The sequence below is a fragment of the Castor canadensis genome, chromosome 7 (genome assembly GCF_047511655.1).
Source record: "Castor canadensis chromosome 7, mCasCan1.hap1v2, whole genome shotgun sequence".
NCBI classification, from domain to species: Eukaryota; Metazoa; Chordata; class Mammalia; order Rodentia; family Castoridae; genus Castor; species Castor canadensis.
In genome coordinates, this window is record NC_133392.1 from 100564327 (window position 1) to 100586821 (window position 22495).

Genomic DNA, 22495 nt, shown 5'->3' on the forward strand with positions numbered 1-22495 from the left:
AAGGGGAAACAGGTGTTGTTCACAACTGCCTCTCTTACTTGGATGTTTAAATTTACAATTTTCTGCTTATTGGTTTTCTTCTCCTGCTTCACTATTTGGATAAAATCTAACTGCTTCTCTGAAACTTTAATTTTTATTAGTTTCATTGGTTTAATCTAAATATTCTAAGAACTTTAAGTTCTAAGGTTTTTCCTCAGGTATTTTGCTGTTATTGTTTGTTTGGCAGTATTTTGTGATCTACTTGACACTAATTGTCCCATGTCATTATTAGATGTTAAAAGTTACTTTTTATCTCATTACTGGACCTATCATGATAATTCAGTAAATGTTAACTTAAGAAAATCAGAGATTAATCCAGGTGAGACATACTTGTCAAATGGTACTAATATTTTTTGTGTATTTATATATACTTTTCCAGAATTGAATATGTGTTGTTCATCATTCTTTAGAGTCAAAGTATGAAGCTTTATTCATGAATCATTTAGTGCCATCCTTCTCATACCCTCTTACCCAAATATGCATGTCTGATTCTTGAGAGGTTTTCTACTATCTTATATAATAGAACTGGGCAAAAGCTTCATTTATCCCACTTTTGACTCATTGCTAATCTTTATACTAAACTTACAATATTCTGTTGATGCCCCAAAAGGCACTTCTAATGCTCCATGCTGGTACTTTTGGTATTCACTGCAGTACATTCTTGATTGGAAAGTATCTCAGTTGGGGGCTCAGCAGGAAACAGATGGCTCACACAAATAGAGTAATTAGGAAGTGTTTAATAAAGAAACTATTTACAAAGATGCAGGCTTGGTGAAGGAAAATCAACTAGGGATGTTAAGCATGCTGAAGATAGCACAAAGGGGGAAACCACAGCCCCAGACTTAGGGTGGAAAGAGAGAGGTTGGTTTCCAGAACCAGCAATTAGGACCTGTAGCTGGGAGAGGGTTTCTTAACAGGAGCAGTGGACTTAGGTTTAGGGATACTTCTGGTTCTTTACAACCTTCTAGGGACAATTCCAGGGTAATAGACTCCATTTCATTTCCTTGTTGTCCTTCTCTGTCCTGCCAGTGTCTCTCCTTAGTAGAATTCACCTGTAATTCTCCTGTGGTTGGCTACTAAATTCCTAAGCAAAAGACTCCCAGGGCCCAGAGCATGGTAGAGAAGGTGTACAGGATAGAGGGACAAATGGAAAATGTCTCTGATGGAAAACACATCCATTTTTCTTAGAGTGTCTTCCAAAATTGCCAGTTACAATTTCTCATTTTTGTTTTCTTAATATCTTAAGGAAGCAGTTGAAGAAATGGTAATACATTATAATTAATATCTGCTTTTCCTATTGCTTGATTTTTCTTTGGCATCAACCTTAAGCCTTAAAGAATTCATAGTAGAATTTATATTGAAAACATTGAAATAGAAATAACCCTATTCCAATAATACCCTTTTAGGGCTCTAAAATAGAAACATTATTTAACTTAAAATTTAATTGAGCAAAGCCATTCTATATGCAGCATAAATTAAGTATTGTCAATGAGTTTACAGTATGAATAAAAATATGGGAATGTAATAGAGGACATCTCCTTTGTCTAGAATACTCTATAATTGTGGCATTTAGTTATGTAGATGACTTCAACACCATATGCTTTAACAAATACTTTGGGTCATGAGGGGATGTATAATGGAAGGACATAATTAAAGTTTAATCTGTTCAATAAAAAGGCACCATTAATTACTCTAGGCAATTTGTTGGGTTATTAATTGGTTCTGGAAACATGTCAAGATACTAATTTAAATGGAATTTTTTTCCCTAATCGTCTAGACAACCCCTCGACCATATACTGCCCCAGGACATATGCAGCCTCCAATTCGATTAGAGCCTCTTCCCAGTAATCACACACTGAGAACTGGTCCAAAGATAACTTCGGGGTCCAGATCAAAAACCTCACTGATGGAAAATGAAGTTCCGTTTCCCATTGGGGTAAATGTTATTTTCTTCAAGCAATGTTTTTTTACTCTTGATCAGAATATTGGGTTATCACAGTTTTTAAGATACTATATTAAATAAATCTATGCAGTGAAGTCTATATTATGAATTTATTAAGTACTTACTATGTACTTCTTAATTATATCTTATTCTAACTAGAATACTTATTTCTATGTTATTGAGCAAGATGTATATAATAATATATGGTAATTTTTCATTAAACAGAAAGGCTGACTGAGAAACAAAGAGGGAATACTTTTCAAAGCTAGAAATGACTTCTATCAGAAATGACCCAGTGTCGACTCCATCCAGATTTTAAATGCATGACACCTAGAAAATGATACTTTCTGAGAACAGGCTTGCATTTGCATGCCAACTTACTTTCCCATCAGTGTATGAAATTGCTTCAAGTTTGATTCTTAGAAGGTTGAATTACATAAGGAAAAGAATGTCCACCTTTTAAAAATGCTGAGTGAATCACTCAGGAACTTGCCTAATGCTTCTCTTTCAAGGCTTTGTCCCTGGTAATTTTCACTCATTTAGATGGAGCGCAGGAAGGAGGTACGGTACTATGATATGTGAATTACTTAAGCAGGAAGGAATAATTAGGATATTCATTAACTAGGGAGAGCATTGTTTGAGTTTCTAATATGAAGAAGAAACATTTGCAGCTTAAGAAAGAACTTGTGTCATGAATATAATTGTCATTATGTTGAAAGGAATGAATTATATTCCATTCCTTATTAGGAAACAGAACCCGTATGAAGTTATGTTTTATCTTTAACTGACAGATAACCTTGACAGTAAGACATTAATGCAAGTGAATAGATGATTGTTTCACAGTAAAAGTATAAATATAATTCTAAAAATAATAACTAATATTTTAATGCATTTAGTGTGCTTTTCAACTTGTAAGCACTTTTTACCAACCTTATTTCAGTTAATTTAATGGTAACTTCTCAGAAACCAGGAGAAATTAGTCCAAAAGTGCTGGATCTTTGTCTTGAGGAGATTGCTAATAGAGAGGCAGGAACTTATTGGTCATAAGTTAACTCATTTGTCACTTTCTAGGATAGAGTTTCCTACTGAAGGACTACAGATTTCTTATTTCAGCCCATGTTCAGGAATGGCAAGGTCCTGGAAGACTGTTTCAGGCTAACTAAAAATAACAGACAATAGGGTAATGTTTTCAAAAATAGAGAATGTATCATAATCAAAGTCCATTCACTCACTAAGAGATATCAAATAGATATCTCTTCATATAGAAAAAGTGTATTCCTCCCTTCCCCATGGGCAGAGCTACATGGGAAGCCAGATCACAATGAGAAGGTTGCCTGGTGAGCATGGAATCAGAATGAAGGGAATATGGCATAACAGAATGTCAGTGGGGCCAGGCTAAGATGACCTGATGAACCCATATATCTTAGGAATGAGTTTGCCAATAGAACCAGAAAACTCAAAGGTCTTTGGTTTACACCCTCTTTATTCTCCAGGGATAACTTTCCCATTAGGACTGGAAATATTCAAAGTCTAATGGGAAGGATTTCCTGTCCTCTAAATAGTACCCCAATGAGTAGTTTCCGTATTTGCCCAGGTGACTATGTTCTTTTCTAAGCTCCTACAATTATTAATTCTACTTTGGTACATTTTCGTAGATATTTGAGCACTATCAGTCAGACAGTATTCAAGTTCTTTTGTCTAGGGAGCAATATTTTCTCTCTTTCAGGTGATTTTCTAAATCTATTCTGAGCCATTGGACTAACTAAATCTATATAGCGACTCATTTTCCTGTTTCCAAGCTTAGGGGATGTGGGCTTTTGAAGGATAGACACCCAGTGAAAGCTCACATACTGACAAGATTGAGATCAATCCCATGTTAGTTTTGATTATCTAAACTCACTTTTCATTCAGTACCATGGGCTAAGTACTGGTCTAAAATTTGCTGATACATGGTACCAAGGAAGACAAAAGCAATTTCTTGGAATTTATTGTGTAATGTACACAAGGAAAATATACTGTAGAAAAGACATGTTCTTTCTTCCAGTGGCACTGATGATGGAAATACTTTAATGTAAAATCAGGTAAGAAACTCCTACTGAAGAATAGTAGTCAGCATGATTGTTAAGTCTGTACATAGTGAACATCTAATGAATTATTATTGCTTTTTGAAGATTAAAGGATATAGGCTGATTATGGTGGCTCAAGAAAATACTTCTAGCTAATTGGGAGGCAGAAATCAAGAGCATCATGGTTTGAGGCCAGCCTGGGCAAAAATTTCCTGAGATTCCATCTCAACCAATAAAAGCTGGGGATGGTAGCACATGCCTGTCATCTCAACTATATGGAAAGCTTAAATAAGAAGATCATGGTCCCTGTTAGCCCAGGCATAAATGTGAGACCCTATCTCAAAAATAACCAAAGCAAAAAAGAGCTTGAGGCATTGACCAGGTGGTACAGTGCCTGCCTAGCAAGCACGAGGCCTGAAGTTCAAACTCCAATACTACAAAAAATAAGTAGTAAAAAGATATTACATATGGGAAATAGTTAAAAGTACAAAAGATAAAAGTAGGTTAAACTTTGTGGAGTAGCAGGAATGGGGTGGTCTTATTCAGGAAAACGTGTTTTGATCAAAAACATTAGTTGAAGTACAATCAAGTAAAAAAATCACTTGACTAAAAATGAATATCCTCAGAATGAGAGTTTCTCATATACTGTTGGCAGTAGTAGAAATTGGTACAACTATTTGTGAAGGCAATATTGGGAATATCCATCACAGCTTTAAATAAATGTGCTCATGTTTTAACATGTAGGATTCTATCCAAGGAACATAAACATATATGAAAAGAAATAGATTGAAAGATAGTTTGTATTGTCATATTTGCAATAGTGAACAATTGAAAGAAACTTAAGTAATTGGTATATTTCTTGACAATGTCAGCATATTGAAGTAGATTTTTAAAATAGAGTATTTATAAGGGCATGGAAGGATAACCAAGATGCTTTGGGCTAGAAAAGCAAGTTAAAGAACATGTTAATTTTTTAAATTATAAAACCATTTGCAAACAAGGTATGCAACTGACTGACACCTAGTCAGAAAAAAATTAAAGAAAAATTTCCAAACCCTCAAACTTCAAGATTCATCGATTTTGTTATTCCTATTACTTTTACTTGTTTTTATCTGATATTCCAATATAAAAGCAGTCCATTGCAGAAAAAAAGAAAAGGGTAAGAAAAAAGAAAAATAAGAACATAATACATTGCAATATCAATAATTCTAACAATAGTAAACTGTTTGGTTAATATATATTTAAATACCTTTTTGTTCACAAAAATATTATTTTCAATCAAAATTTGGGCTACATATACCTTTAGAAATATGCTTTTACTTATTTAGCAGTGAAAAATATTTGGAGAATAATTTACTTTTCTTAAAAATAAATTTTTCATTATTAAGAATCTCGAATAAGGACTAAATTGAATGAAAATTAATTACTTAAAAATAAATATATAATATAAATTTATATCATATAAATAAAAATACATATACAGACAAATATATTGGTGTAAAATGGATAAAAATCCTTAAAGATTCCTTAAGGTTTGGAAAAGTACCTCAGATACACAGAAACTATTAGTTTGTGAAAATATATAGACTAGACTATACCTGAAAATATAATGCAATTATTGACCATACCTTTAGATTTGAATAATTAAGGTAATATATGGTGATTAAACTTTCAAAGATATGAAGACATATTCCCAAATACAATTCCATGTTTAAATTTTCCCAGTCACCCTTGTTTTGTAGTCAAAATCCACATATAAATTCTTTAAAAAGAATGCATTATAATGCACTCTTAAGTTAGCATCTGTAGATTCACATTTTTTCTTTTTATAACCTAGTGAAAATCTATCATACCTAGCCAAATTTAATTAAATATCTTCCTATTGAAAGGATTTTAGGATGTTGCATTTTTTGATATTTCAGATCAATTATGTATATGCATATATATCGATATGTAAATGTGTATATGCAAGTGTATGTCTGTATCCTTGTGCACATTTATGCTAGGGTACCAGTGTAGTTATCTCTGTAGAGTTTATTCCTACTGTTAGAATTTCTAGGTATAAGATTATGTACTTTAGCACTATGTTAGTCTAGTTTGCTCTTCATAAAGATTGAAATAATAATCTTAAATAGTGTCTGGAAGTTGCCATTTTGTTTATAGCCTTGCCAATCCTGGATATTCTAATGTCTGGATTTGTAAAATCAGAATGTGAAAAAAGTACAACTCTCTATTGCTGAATATACTATCCAACTCTACTTCAAAGTATAACACTAGAAACTTCTTGATTTTTAATTGTTTAGTTGTAGTAGGTTCCTAGAGATTTAGATGATCGTTGAGGAAAAATCCCATTTAAGTGTTTCTTAGGCTGTATGTTGGCTTGAAACTATGCTAACATAAGGTGAGAAATTTATGAATATTTACATTTTTATGGATACTACAAATCCATTTGTCACCTGATTTAAATGTTTTTGGTTTGTCTATTGATATCAGCTGTGTTTGAATGTAATATCCATTGTACAGACTTGTCTTTCAATTTGGGTCACATTGGGTTTCTGCTTCTGTTTCATCGGTTCATCATCAAATGTCTCATTGTAATCATCATAAAATGTGATTACAGGGCAAGAAGGCAATGATGAAGTTCAGAAACTCCATGGGCAATTCACAGAAAACGAATCTATATCAATTTCCAAACATTGACAGTTACGTGATACCTATGATACCTTCACCTCCTCCCCCAAAGGTCACGAAGGAAAATCGATCTGAAACATGGAAAAGGAGGAGAGTTCGTCCTATCACTGCTCCAAATGGCTTAGAACCTCTCTTTACTGGGGTGATTATCAAATCAATTTTTTTCTTATTAATTTAATGAAGATTATATTGCACTATTAGAATTCTACATATGTAGAAGAAGAATTTGTAGGAATCAATTGGAAAATCCATTGCATAAAGAAATATAATAATTTTATAAGTATAATTCTAAGCTAAAACTGAGTATTTGAGTAGCTTGGTTGAGCAAACTAATTTAGTACACTTGATGACAGACATTAAATCCTGTGTTCAAATTTAGTTTGAACTCTCATTTCTAAATCATTTGCTGATTCAGAATATCTTAATATTTAATTTGTTGGAGTTCAGGGACTTAAATATACCTGGAAAATATTATATACCTTATCAAATTTTATTTTTTATGATTTATGGAAAATTAATGTGTCTTAGCTAGAAAAAATTCTTTCAGTGTTTTTTAAAAATTGTAGTTTGTGGTTCTAATTTCCTGAAAATTCTGATAAAGAACATAGTTCTAAGGCAAGGTGAACTTCATAGCAATTCAAGCTAATAAGAAGGCAAAATATCTCTTCACTTTCATTATGTAAATATAACACTACTAATTATACGTAACTTTTGGGATTCTTAGCAGATAGGTTTATCAACATTTCCCTGATTGAACATCAGAGAGTGAAATATCAGTATACACCCAAACTCTGCATTCTGAATCATCAGAACCAGCCTTACTTTTGAAGTCTCTCTTTTCACCATGTCCACATTTCACTACCAGCAACTGTCCACTACCTTTAACTTTGTCAAAGGACTATGGCCTTCTTTCTCCTGCTTGTTCAAATTTCCTTCTTTCACCTTGATTTTTACCAGTTAGCTTCCTTTATTACTGTCTCTGATAGAATGTCTTTCTCACTCTTGAGGACCATACTTTGCCCCATGTCCTTGATCTTTGACCCTTGCATGGTCTGTACTACCTTGCTGTCTGCCATCCCCCTCTCTAATTTGGATTTTTACTCTGCCTCTATTTTTTCTGCCTCTCAACACACACAGGCTTTATATGGAGTAACTAAGTTCTTTCATCACGAACTATAACCTTAGCCATCAGTTTTCTCCTTTCATTGCTGCAAAGAGTAACTTACTGAAGCTTAGTCTATCGAACAACTCCAGCTTATAACAACAAAGTTTTGTTTTTTGATCCCATGATCATCTTTGTTTAGCAGCTGCAAATCTGAACCTTGGACTACAGCTGTAGCTCAGACCATAGAGTCTGGAGTGTGTTGGCTTAATAGACAGCAAGACCATCACACGTTCTTGTGGCATATGCTGTTCACTTGAATTCCATTGCAATGGCTGCTTCATGGTCAAGCCTGACAGCCACAGAGTGGTAACCCTTATCCTCTCACGGAGAAAGACAGTGAATATTTGGAATGATAATAGAATCTACCACATCCACTGTCATCTTTTGAACCAATGTATGATGGCACCAAGCCAATGAACACAGTCCTTTGAAGTGTGTGTCCCCCATTAGCGAAAACAGTGCCTTTCTTATCATCTTTAAATACTTGGGTGGCAGCATTTGATTTTTCTGATGTTGAATTATATTACTAGGATAAACTCTAAAAGTAATTGTAAATCTCCTGAACTATAAGAATGTGTCAAATCTATTTGTACAAGTTAAAAAATAATGGAGCACCCACATATAAACCACTTCTTAATGAAGTAGATCTTTATTATCATATTACATGCAAACCTTATTTTTTTCCCCATCACAGCCTGACCTTCCCAGACCAACCAACTATATTGACTTCCATGTTAACTGTACCTTTGCTTTTCTTTAGAGATTTATTAGTTACATACACAAAGCTTCATAAATAAGCTCAAACCCAGCTTTGTAATGAAGGGACAAAATTTTCAGGGAATTATAAGTTGAATAGAATATTTGGGTTAGGTCTAGGCACCCCTTCTGGAGAAGTCAAAGAAGTGAGGTCATCATGAGTGTGCTGGAGGAAACATGGGACTCACCACAATCAGGGTGCCTGGTCCTACTATGGGCCAGGCTCTGTGTGTACAGCAGGAATGTGGTTAGGGGAATGGGCTTCTCTATCTGACTAAAGAAGAGAGATCAGACATTCCTTCATCCTACTGTCATGACAAGTGATGCACAGACCACTGTTTGAGCCAGATTCCTCTGGGAGTCTGCATTCAGCTTAGAAGCACAGTATGGGGTCCACAGGCATCCTGGCTCTGACAGACCTCAGCATGTCTGTCTCTAGTCATAAGACTTCAGTCTCACTTGGTCTTTTTTAAAATCTCTGTTTTTTCTTTTTGGAATATCCTTTGTGGTAATGTTAGCACTACTAGACCAATGCTCTAATATTCTTATATTTTCTCTCTTGCTTTCTACTTCTTTGTCATTTTGTCTTACTTACTGAAAGAGTTCTTCAATTTTATCTTCCACATATTCTCTTGAGATTTTTTCTTCTGCTGCCATATTTTAATTTTAAGAGGTTCTTGTGTGTTCACTTAATGTTACTTTAAAAGCATCTTATTTTTGTTCTGAGACATTTTAATTCTTTGATATTTGTGGCAACTTGCTTTGTGGGCTAATATATGCTCAGTTTTGGGAAAGAATATAATTCTTCAAATTTTAGGATCATAAATGTCTAAAATACAGGTATTGGTTCATTCATATTTTTATATCATTATTTTCTGTATCTTCTTGGGTTCTCAGTTCCTAAGTGAAAATGATAATTCATTCTGTGTAATTGTGAAATTGTCAATTTCTCCTAATAATTATGACAAGTTCTGTTTTGTAAATGTTTAGAATACCTTTTTATATGCTTTCAGATTTAGTATTATTTTATATTACTGGTGAAATGATTATATATCATTGCAAATAATCCTTTATCACTTATTACCTTTTGTCTTAACACCTATTTTGTCTAATATGTATTAAGAAATATGTATGTATATTTCCTTGACTTTCACCCTTTTGGCATTTTATTTAAACTTTAGACTTTTCAGTGTGTTAATTCAGCATGTGGGTGCTTTGTCTTTAATTCAATCTGAGAATCTCTGTTACAGTAATCAGTTTAGTCCTATTACATTTATTTCATTTAGCGATCTATTTAGACTTTCATCACAATTTGCATTTTTCTATTCATCATGATTTTTCTTTGAGAGCAGTATTTATGCTACTACTTTCTCTTCCTTGAAACTTCTTTCTCTTGCCTACTAGGTACTCTACTTTCATGGGTTCTTCGCTATTGCCTTTTATCTCTAATTTAACTCCTTTTGACTCTTCTTTGTCTTCACGCTTGAATCAAGCCATCATCATAATCTTCAACCTTGACACCTGTCTTTCTTTTCAAGATGTAGCTATCATCCCACATAGTTTTAACAATTTACTATACATCTTTTAGCTTTGTCTCTGGCCCCACATCCATGAGGCATGGAATAGAGTAAAATAAGCCAATGTAGAGAGTTGGGTACTTTTACATCAGTACCTCTGTTTATTTTATTTAAATATAGAAAAGATTAATTGAAGGGGAGATGATCTTGTGACTTATTTATACATGATGCCACTCTTTCATTTTATGAATGCCATAAAGCAAAGTATCCTTATCCTTCTGATGATCTTAAAAGGAAGGAAAGAGGTAAAAATACAGTCAAGTAATTTGCCTCTGTGCTCTGTTGCTTTGTTCCATGTTACTCAAGTACCTTCAGAACTCTTTACAGCATTTGTAGAATCTGTGGTAGAGCTAGGTTTTACACTGATGTTTACTTCACCTACCTCCAGATTACTGTGTTCCACTCAGGATTGAGAGAGCTTGACCTTCCTCATTACCTGCTCTACACAGCAGCAGCCTACTGAAAATGTGGATAGTTCCATAAGTAGCTCTTATAAATGTAAGACTAAAGCTTTTCAAATAAGAATCTACTTAGTAGATATATTTATCAATTTTAAAAATGCAAAACAAAGCTTATTTTTATTTCTAATATATGTTGTGAAAAATAGGGCAAAGAGGTCCTCTGAGAATGTTAATCTGGGACTTTCCTCATATCCCATCAAAATCCCCTCCACTTTCTAGCCTCCAAACAAGATCGAGTCAATTCCAGATTGTTAGGTCCTACTCCCCCTCAAATTCAACATAGTTACAAATTAAGCCAGCCTGTCCACTTAATTGCCTAATTTCTCTTCAAGCACAAGCTTTTCTCTAATAATTTGCTCTTAAAAACTAGAATTCCTTCTTCCCTCTGCATCAAGCATTCAGTTAATTGCTAAGAACTCTAGACTGAAGTTGTTCAATGGAAATATTATGCAAACCACATATGAAATTTTAAATCTTCTAATAGCTATTAATAATTGTAATCATCTATTTTATTTAATTAAATTAGTATGTCCAACATATCATTTTAACATGTAATCAATATGAAATATTTTAAGAAAGTATTATGCATTTTTATACTGTGTCTTTGAAATTAAAGGAGTATTTTTTATTTACAGAACATGTCATTCAAACAAGACATCTTTCAAAATGCCTAACAGCCAAATGGGCTAAATGGCTTCTGTCTTAGGAGAGCTGTAGATACCACCTTGACAATGGCTTATGTGTCTGACAAAAACTAACTGCTACATCTCTAGTTCAGGGGCTTACTAACTCTTAATGGGATTATCACAATCATCTGTAGACTTATGTCCTGCCTGTAAATCAACAAATAGCTCAGTTGATTATGGCAAATACTACGCTAGGTGTTAAGGTTACCAAAATGAGCAAGATTAAATACTTGTTAGGATATTACAATTTAGCCAGGGAGGTGGAAATACATGCAATTAACCCTGATACATTGTGATGAATGCCATCATTGTGATAAAAATAAGGTACAGTGCGAACATCAAGGAAGGAAATATTAGTTCTGAGTAAGACTGGAGAATGCCTCAGAGAAAAGAGCATTTGAAATGGGCTTTGATCAGTGAGGTAGGAAGGTGGCAGACAGAATGAAAGGATGAAAGTTAGGAAGGAGAAAAAAATAAGTAAAATTTATCTCAGTTTATTAGATTCTCTATGCTGTTGTTAGACCTTGTAGAGTAACTCCCACCACATTTCTCCCTTGTTTACAATCTTCTTTAGCCATCCTTTACCTGATGAAAGCACTAAATTCTTCTGCCTGGCTATTTGTTTGTGCATTCATTTGTTTATTCATTTATTTTTTGAAGTACTAAGGATTGAACTCAGAGCCTTGCTCTTGCTAGGCAAGCACTCTACCACTTGACCACTTGACCACTTGAGCCACTTCCCCAGTCTTTGTTTTATTTTATGAGCGGTGAGACCTATAGATCAGGAGGCCATCACATTTAAAAGACAGGGTGTTTTGTTTTGTTTCATTTGAGGGTAAGACCTTGTAATATTCCATGTTCACCAGGATTTGATTAACTGAAAGCAAAGAAGTTGTCTAACACTACCAGTAAGAACTGGTGCTTTGACAACTATTCAATCTCAAATGCACCCCTTAGATAGGCCTGGGCAGGAATAAAAGATATCCCAGTAAAAACAGAGTATATCAAGTGCTAATTATTGCAAATATATAATGCCTGACTGATGAACCACTCCATGGGCTATATTTAGCACATTGTACTTGTGTCCAGAATCTGAAAAGAAGTAGAAGGGAAGTCATAAACAACTGGTGAAGGAAGAAGGCTTGGTTGTGCAGGGCCATGTAGCCTTGAAATCGAGCTGAATGTTCATAGGAAAGTTTTGATACTTGCTTGAGGGCAGCAGAAAGAGCTATGAAATTTTGTTAAAGTTTCATCAGTCTGGGTCATTATAATCTTGGAAGATGGTAAGTATAGAGTTGATTTAGTCAGTTAAAAAACAACAATGGTTTGTTTCTTAGCACATGTATTTAATCATGGGCTGTCAGGCCTCCTGTTAGGATTCAGAAAAGTTTATTTGGTGGAAATAATTGGGGAATTTTTTAAAAAATGAGAATGAAGTGATGATTTGAGAGAAAAGAGATGTTACTATCATAAATATGCTTTAGCACAAAAACTATAAGAAATGTAAAGGGTGAATGATTGTCATTTATGTTATTTTAAAAACTTTCTCCCCCCAGTTTCTTACTTAATACGTAAGAGGCTGGCCTTTCCCTCACGCTAATCCCACTATAACCTTGTATTTACAGAGTGCTTATCTCCCAGAAGCTTAGAGGGATACCTCTAAATCCATGCCATTTCAGAAAGTATTGCTTAACAGAAAAAGAGATGTGTTTATTTAGTCAGTTCATTTATTATTGTAGCATGAGCTGGGAGCTGGAGTTGCTTGGAGCATGCCAAGGGTGTAGTGTGCTGCACATGTGCACGTCGCAGCCCCACAACTGTCCAGGCAGGACACAAGGTTATGATTTTGCAAGCAGGAGCCAGGCTGCCATCCTGCCTTTTCGTTCCACTGTAACTCTGGGTGATGCTTCTAATCTGCAAGGCTTTATTCAGCTCCCACTTTGCCTTCAGGACTCTTGATGTCTGTAAAGTATCTCTGTTGATTCTCTTTCTGTTTGAAAGCTCGGTTTCTTCACAGGCATGACAATTTGCTCAAATAATTTTAAATCCTGGACTTGCCCCCACTGTTTATACAGTTCAGATTATTGTTTGTAGAATTTCATTTCATCAGATTTTTTCCTCTGGCTTTTGTTTCAAAGAAGTACAATTAAATAAAAACAAATCTGAGATGGAGGTGGTGAGAGTGGAGATGGAAATATTTTAGTAGTTCCTTCAGAAAATTTTTGTTGTAGCTTAGTTTTTTTTTTAAATGAATGCTTTCCGTGTAACCATAATTTGATGAACTCAAGCCCAAAATAACTGCCTTGCATCCACTGAAAGTTTGTCTCTCTACATATTTCACTTACTTAAAAAGTTATTTTTAGAAAAGTGAAGGAGATTACAAGCAAAGCCCGGCCTTCACACAGTTCTAGAGGCCTACAATATTCTTACTAAGGCCTCTTACTCAACCCTCGTATCCACTCTAGTCTTCCTTTTCCTTTCCTTCCTTCTCCAGGTAGGTGAAAACATTTCAGAATATAAATTAGGAGGCTGTGTCTAGGACATTTCTTTTAAAATCTGGCATATACATTTATTGCCTCTTTTACAAATAATTTAAATTGAGCAATGCCACAGAATATCAAATAGGTTTATGAGGTAATTTTAAAAAGCTTGTTGGGTATATTGCTTTGAACAGTATTGTTTTTCATTGAACTGTTGCCTTTTATGAAACTGGATAATCCCAGGTCCATGACAGATGTAATCCCTCGTCCTCAGCATGACCACAGAAGGACTCAGCATGCAAGTGCTCTTCATAGATAGAAAGAACTCAGAGGAGGATGTGCTGCCTGTCAATGCTTACTTGTAAAGATAAAGCAGTCAATTACAAAAACTATTGCTAAATCATATTCAATGTCAATTTGGATTAGAACAAAATGATGGCACACATTTATTTAAATTGTTTGAATTTTTATTTGAGAAGTAGCTAAAGAACCCAAAGTCATTTCCTCCTAGTGTTACTGACATTTTTGCTATATGTAAAATACACATGCAGACCTAAAATGGAAAAATGACAAACTTTGTCCAAATCCCCATCATTTACAAAATATGAAACCAAAATGTATATGCAGTAGTTCAGTGGGACTTATTTGTAATGATCTTGACTTTTTATGAACTGTGTAAACTGATAATTTATAAAGGTTTTGTTAGTAAGTACGTAAAATTAGCCTTTTCTATTCTCATTATAATGTCATTTGAGAATAATGAACTCTGATTAGAAGGTAATTAGTTAATGAGCCTCTTTTTTGTTTATTCTAGGATTCAGGAAGGATTCATAAAACATCACTGCATAGTAATGCAGCTATTACAATGATCTATTTGGGGAAAAATGTGCACCTATCTTATGAAGACACAGACTTCCGAGATGAAATAATAGTTTATCAACAGCACTGTGGTGGGGAAAACCTATGTGTCTACAAAGGCAAACTACTTGAAAAAGGTACACATAAATTGTGAATTTTTTTTAATTGCTTGGGGTCGATGTTATAGATAAGTTGTTGTTGATATAATATCAAAGTGACTTCTATCACTTTATGGAATTATGCATATCCGGGGACTTATAAGCCAGCTGCCTAAAAGTATATCTAGATTTACTGTTCAATGATTGAAACTGAAGCAGCAATTACTCTTACAGATTGCGGAAGAAGGAATTTAGAGTGATTTAACTCAGTAACAGATTAATTTGGGGTAGAGATATATGATCATTAAAATGTTGTTCAAATAAGCTGTCCCTCAAACTACAAGTTAACTATCTGGCTTGCCATAGTGAATTATATCATATGTTATTCTAAGAGAAAAATAACAGATTGGCAATTTGTTCTTTAGAGGTATGTTTTGATAAAATCGCAAATCCAATAAACTCCAAGGTGACTCACACCTAAATAAAACATGATGCAAACTTTGGCTAAAAAAACATTTTAGTACATTTCTGCTTCTATTTGATCATAAATCCATGTTTGTCAGCATAAGATAATTTTTATATCCAATATATGTTTTCACATATTGTACTACAGTGTTTTTCTTCTTTAGTTTACTGGAGTAGTAATGAAAAGGAAGTGTGTTATAGGATTACATTTGTTGTGTCTTAACTTAAGCAACTATTCTCTTAATTTCCAAGTCCATGTCAAGATTTCTCAAATGTAAATATTTCTTTTAGTTGATAAAACTAGTATTACTTTCTTAACAGTTTCTTCAGTGGCCTGTCTGATTTATCTTGTTAATTAAAAAGAGTGACTATTCATGAAAAAAATTCAAGCCCTTAAAAATAAAAATACAACTGTACATTTAGGAATACATATTTTAAACTTCTCAACCCAAGCAAGAGTAAATCCTTGAGTGTTTTAAGTTAAAATGAAGCATAATATGATGCTCAATCATCCTAGAAACTACTTTCCCATTTTATGTATTTGGTGAAAATGTAATTTACTCTGTCTCATCTTGCCATAGTATTCCAGAGTTTGTCCCTTCCATTTTGTAGATGAGGAAAATGACAGGAATCCTGAGTTGGAGTGCTCCTCAAAGTTACTGTCTAACTCTGGGCAGAGTCAAGAGCTGAGCCTGGCTCCTGACTAGGTGTAGGGCTGGCTCAATTCCAGTTAGCTGTTTTCAGAACTAGAGTTTTCTACATTTTCTTAATATGAGGGGATGAAATTCCTAATGAGTTTAACACAGACAGTGGTATAGAGATATGCTCGTATGTATCCTGAAGTGGCATAGTTACATACATTTTATTTTCAAAATATAACTCTCATCTATAAATTTAGGGGAATTACTAAAAGTAACTATAATCTAAATTTGTAATTAACATGAAGTTTTACTGCAACCTAGATCATACTTTATTTGATAAGATATATAAATAATATTTGGTGAAAATGTGGTAGATACAAATGGAAAAAGAATGGGTATTAGCTGAATGATTTTCTGGTTGGAAATACACTGTATGGCAAGGGTGCAAAACCAAAGCTTGGCTCAGTGTTATTTGTATACATGCTGATCCTCGGACTTTTGTCTTAAATGATAGGATGGGATGGAGACTTAAATAACCGAATCCTGTCCATGCAATAATTTTGTTTTCACTTCTTCTTAATTTTCAGAAAAGTAATTGTTCAAAAGTGAAAAGTTAGGTGACTTGGAGTTATCTTTTTTTTTGGCTTAATTTTTTTTTTTTCATTTTTCTTTTATTATTCATATGTGCATACAAGGCTTGGTTTATTTCTCCCCCCTGCCCCCACCCCCTCCCTTACCACCCACTCCACCCCCTCCCGCTCCCCCCCTCAATACCCAGCAGAAACTATTTTGCCCTTATCTCTAATTTTGTTGTAGAGAGAGTATAAGCAATAATAGGAAGGAACAAGGGGTTTTGCTGGTTGAGATAAGGATAGCTATACAGGGCATTGACTCACATTGATTTCCTGTGCGTGGGTGTTACCTTCTAGGTTAATTCTTTTTAATCTAACCTTTTCTCTAGTTCCTGGTCCCCTTTTCCTATTGGCCTCAGTTGCTTTAAGGTATCTGCTTTAGTTTCTCTGCATTAAGGGCAACAAATGCTAGCTAGTTTTTTAGGTGTCTTACCTATCCTCACCCCTCCCTTGTGTGCTCTCGCTTTTATCATGTGCTCATAGTCCAATCCCCTTGCTGTGTTTGCCCTTGATCTAATGTCCACATATGAGGGAGAACATACGATTTTTGGTCTTTTGAGCCAGGCTAACCTCAGCAATCTTAGCAATTTAGCTGCGTTGAAAAGAATCTGCTCTTTTAATAAATCAAATTGTGCATGATACACTGACATGTGAATAGGTTTTTTAGAAGATTTCTGTTTCTTAAAAAAATCCTTTAAAATAATCTGGAATGGAGTAGTAAACTCATTAAAATGTGGCATTTGTTCATTGTTCTTGGCTTTTTATTAAAAATAACAATAAATACTTAAGAATGTGGCAAGTACATCTTTTATTCCCAAAGTAGTTAGATTTTAGACTCCAAGTCACAATGGGATTACTTATTATATACACCTATGAAGTCCCTGAATATTTTTGTTTCTTATAAAGAGTACAGTTTCTTCACAGGCATTTTTATTTGCCACACTTTCCTTTCAAATAATACAAAAAACCTCCAAAAAATCCTTGGCTTCATGGATTCACTGAATGAGTACATTTTTTTTTCTGACCCTCTCATAGCCTCATCCTTTGTGCATATTTTCTTGTATTTCCATAACCTGATCTTGCTAAACTCATTTGGGCACTCCTCATTGCTTCCTCCCAAACACAGTTTTGGATGTAATGCTCTCTCTTTGTTTTTTAAATTCAAGTCTTCCTTTCCTTTGAAGACTCAGACTAAAGCTTTGCAGCTTTCTCAATTGACTTCTATTCCATTTTATCCTAATGGTCCAATAGCACTTAGTTTGCACTCAAAACTGAAGTGTGCCATTATACTCTGACTTATATTAACTCTTTTTCCTTTGTTTATCATATATTGATTTTTAGTTTTAAAATAGATTTATTGAGGTAAAATTTAATATGAAAATTCATCTATTCTAAGTATGTAATTCAATGATTTTTAGGAATTGTATATTTTATAGGCAGTGATACAAACCAGGTTTAGAACATCCCCCTCACGCCAAAAAGTTTCTGTGTGTGCAGCATTCCCTTTCTTTCTCTATGATTTTCTTTTCTTAACATAGTTTCTGGGCATTTTACTAAAATACAGTCTTACAATGAGTAGTGTTCTGTGTCTTGTCTCTTTCACTTAATATTTTTGAGAGTCATGCATTTGTAGTACACCAATATTATCATCAAGAATTTTCAGATTTTAGAGCATTTCTGATTTCAGATTTTTGGATTAGTGGTGCTTAGTACTTTAAACTCTATATCAATATTCCCAACCCCCTCCAAAAAAAAAAAAAAACCCTCTGAAATCTGAAACACTTCTTGTTCCAAGCATTTAGGATAAGGAAAACTAAATCTTTATATATCAATAGTTACTTTCCTTATGTTGTTGAATATATATCACTACGTGGATATAGGATATATTTATCCATTCCTCAGTTGATTGACACTTATATTGTTTCCAGTTTGAGACTTTTAAAACTTAATGTGTTTTATGTATATGCACACATATACACATTCTCACTTTCTCAGATTAAAGGTTATTGTTGCTGGGTTTTCTTGAGAGGGGATTTGTTGTTGTTGCTGTTCATTTGTTTAACAACTTATCTAGATGAAATCTATGAAATTTAGAGACTATCACCTTGGTATACAGGCAGTGATATAAGTTTGGAATCCAAAAATCCTATAGAAAGGTATTGTCAGGGCCACAGTCCCAGAAAAACTCTAGAGGAGAATACTTCTTGACTTTTCCAAAATCTGATAGCCCTGTACATTCATTTGCTTTCAGATTCATAACTCTAATTTCTGTTTCTTGCCTTCACATGGCATTCTTCTTTGTGTGTCTCTCTGTGTTCTCTTTTCTTTCTGTAAGGACATCAGGCAGTTGACTGGGAGCCAAACTTAAATCCAGATAATCTCATCTTGATCCTTCTCAATTGTGTCCATGAAGACCCTATTTCCAAATAAGGTCCCATTATGAGGTTCTGAGTGTTCTTGAATTTCAGTACTTTCAGAAGTCCATTCAAAGTTTGGGCTGCTCCTACTTTGGTTTGCCACTGGGCTCTCTTGTTTATTTTTTGCCTACGTGAAGCTCCATTTAGGCTAGAATGTATGACTAGGTGACACCCAACTCTGAACAATGGAGCTTCTAGTCAGCTGGGGGTATGTAGAGAGCTTTTGAATGCCACAGTCACTTCCTGATTGCCTTATCATCCTGTTAAATTTCTGATTAGTCCACTGGCCTGTTGCTTTTCCTAATTAGAACTACAGTCTCAAGGAACCTCTTTTGACCCTCCCTGTTAGCTTGCTTCTGAGATTGCTACTTATTATTGGTAATGCCAGAGGCCAAGGGGTTTTTGTCTTTTGCTCTAAATCAAGTCAGCTCCCACTGCCAGGGAAGCTGCTGGTTATTTATGTCCCGCCCTACCCAATTAGAACTACAGTGATGAAACAGTGGCAGGTGTGGGAAGGAGAGTAGCCCCAGTCAGGAATGTTGCAGATTCTCAGTGCTTTTGCCTAAAGTTCAGTAATTTTTCACGAATAAGTTTCACTCACTTTGTTTTAAGTCTTTGGTTCATTTCCAGAGAGTATTTCTTTCTTTTATTTATTTATTTTGGGCAATTCTGGGAATTGTACTCAGGGTCTCATGCTACACATTCTAGGCAAGTGCTCTGCCACTGAACGAAAATCCTCAGCCCTAGAGAGAAATTTTTAAGGGGAGAGGACTTGGTGATTTTGCTTTAGAACTCTGGTCCATTAATTTTCCCTTTCCTATTGAATTGTAACTTCTTTAGTTATAATAAGAGACATCATTTGTTATTTTTTTTTTAGTATTTTTGTTTTCCTTTAGTGACTAAAAGAGTGTCCCCACTGTCAGTGAATAATGAATTACTATGGTCTACAAGTATAGAGTGCTTTCTAATATTGTATATTATATAATTATTATTTTAAAACTGTTCTGTTATATGGATGGACTGGAACTTCCCTGACCCAGATATTCTCATTTGATAGATTAAAATTCTGAAGTGAACCAAAGTTGAATGATTTACCAAGGTACATATAACTAATAAGTGAGGAAGTGGGACATTGACCAAAACTTTCTAATTTCTGGAATATATTCTTCCTACTACTCCATGAAGAAACCACCAAGTCAGGGTTGAAAGATGTCATATTTTAAAATTCAAAATTATAAAATAAAGAATAAAGGAGTAAAGGCAGAGGGTTTCAAATCTTGTTCAACAAGGTTGAAAACAAACAGAAAAGCAAAATGAAATAGGAGCTGGGCATGCAGTCTAGCTATATGGCATTGAATGGAAGGGTAGTCATATATAGAAGTTGATTCCTTGTGCCCTTGCTCCATAATTTCTTGAGTGTACTTTCTTTTTGATCTGGGGTACTTAGGGAGATATGAGGAACATGCTGTAGCAGAATGGATTATATTATATAAACATAGGACCCAGGATTCTATAAGAAAAGTGATCAAACTTACTTTTTAATGTCAGGCATGGTTGCTTACACCTGTAATACCAGTTACTCTGGAGGCAGAGGCAGGAGGATTGCAAGTTTGAGGCTAGCCTGGGCAAAGTTAGCAAGACCCTGCTTCACAACAAAATATACCCAAAAGGGCTGGGGTGAAGCTCAGGTAGTAGAGCACTTGCTTAGCATGTGAAGCCATAGGTTCAATCCCCAGTACTCCCTCCAAAAAAGTCCTTGTTTTCTAGCCACTACTCAGAGTCTATCATTAAAACAAGTTAACTTTTAACTTATCATGTCTTAATTTCCCCAGACACTGAAAAACTTTTTCAGTGTTTTTTTCCTATATTGTTTAATTTCATATCATAAATACAAAGGTGTAAATGACAAAATTACCTTTTAGTAGATTTAATTCTTTAAGACAGAAAATTGGGGGTGGGGCACAATGTTGTATACTCATAATATTTCTAGATAACTGTGAAGGAAATAAGCTAAAATAACGATCACTAATTATTTTAGTGGGGCTCCTTTGCCATTGTTCTCTGACCTGGAGAAACCAAGATGACTAAGACCAACTTCAGCTCCTATGGATTTCATTAACATTCAGCAATTATCTAGATTAAGAATTATCTATATGTAGCATCACCATCACCTGTAAAGTCTTTAGAAATTTAAAATCTTTCTCAGAGTTCTTTCTTAGTCCTACCCAGACCTGCTGAATTGGAAACTCTAGGGTGAAGCTCAGCTTTCCAAGTGATTCTGACGCACATTAAAGTTTTAAAACCTCTGGTGTACACACATTTTAATACATTGCAATAACAGCAATAATAGGAAATGTGTGCATAGTACACAGGTGACACTTGACAAATGTAGTATTGGTAGAAGCAGAAGTAGAAGTGTTTATAAGAAGTGGAATTCTGAGTCATTCTGTAGGGGATCTCTTGAGTAAGACTGTCAATGAAAATTATAAAGACTTGAAATGATTAAAAACTATCAGTTGCAAGCATTGATTCTGACTTGATTGGTAGGATGTTTGGGTATGTGTTGGGGTGGGAAGAGAATCTTATTCCAAACAGAATTGAGTATGACTTGAAGATGGAATAATTCTGCCTCATTCACATATGCATTATGATATTTTCTGTCACAACTCAAAGAGTTTTTTTTTTTAAAGGCATACTGATCTCACAGTAGCCTTTTGTCATTATGTGCTTTATTAATAGATAGCATACCAAGATAGAGGCATGGAATTTAGAGTGATGTTAGTGCTCAACTACTACCTCTCTTACTTACTGTATGACATTGGGTAAATTACTGATCTCCTCCAAGCCATAGTTTTCTCATTGAGAAACCAGCAGTGGAAATACTTCCAACTTATGTGATTGCTTAGGAATAACATACCTAAGATAATCAGGCATAGTGCCTGAACATAATAAGTGCTAATATAATGTTAGATAGTTATTACAAATCAGCCTTTTATAAAGACTTGGAATACATATTATATATAAAAGGAATACAATCTGTTTTTATGGTTAAAATTGTGCTCAAGTAAAATATAATCTTCAGCATAATATTGTATTTTTCTAATAGAAAAATGTGGTTTAGAAGATGTTAGTCCAAAATCAGCTGCTGTCACTAATTGATTTCATTTTTTATAATTTCAGAAACCTTTCAGTTTGTTTCCAAACGACATCATGGGTTTCCCTTCAGCCTCACCTTTTTCTTGAATGGGATGCAGGTGAACAGGTTAAGCTCCTGTTGTGAATACAAGCATCGGAACGGATCCAGACTTGGAGGCAAAAGAGGCTACTTCGGGTTTGTGTGTGTGGAGAAATCATCTCCTTGCTACAAGTATGGAAACAAATGTTCTTTGGTAGATGGCAAATTTTGCCACGTTTTCTCTATATTTTACTAATGCATTTCTCTGCACAATTTATTAGGAAAAATCAGAGTATAAGAGCCTAAAACATCTAAGGTAAAGGTTATTTGCTACAACTTCGAGTGT

At 34.4% G+C, this 22495-nt stretch overlaps 1 protein-coding gene across 2 annotated transcripts in view; it reads left to right on the forward strand.

Moving 5' to 3' along the window:
• Positions 1 to 22495, forward strand: part of Erich3 (glutamate rich 3) — a 99147-nt gene that overhangs the window by 37739 nt on the left and 38913 nt on the right. For both annotated transcript variants that reach the window (XM_074079754.1, XM_074079753.1), the window contains exons 6-9: positions 1817 to 1975; positions 6668 to 6880; positions 14678 to 14858; positions 22155 to 22341. In XM_074079754.1, coding sequence (XP_073935855.1) covers positions 1817 to 1975; positions 6668 to 6880; positions 14678 to 14858; positions 22155 to 22341 — 740 coding nt within the window. The remainder of the gene's footprint in view (positions 1 to 1816; positions 1976 to 6667; positions 6881 to 14677; positions 14859 to 22154; positions 22342 to 22495) is intronic.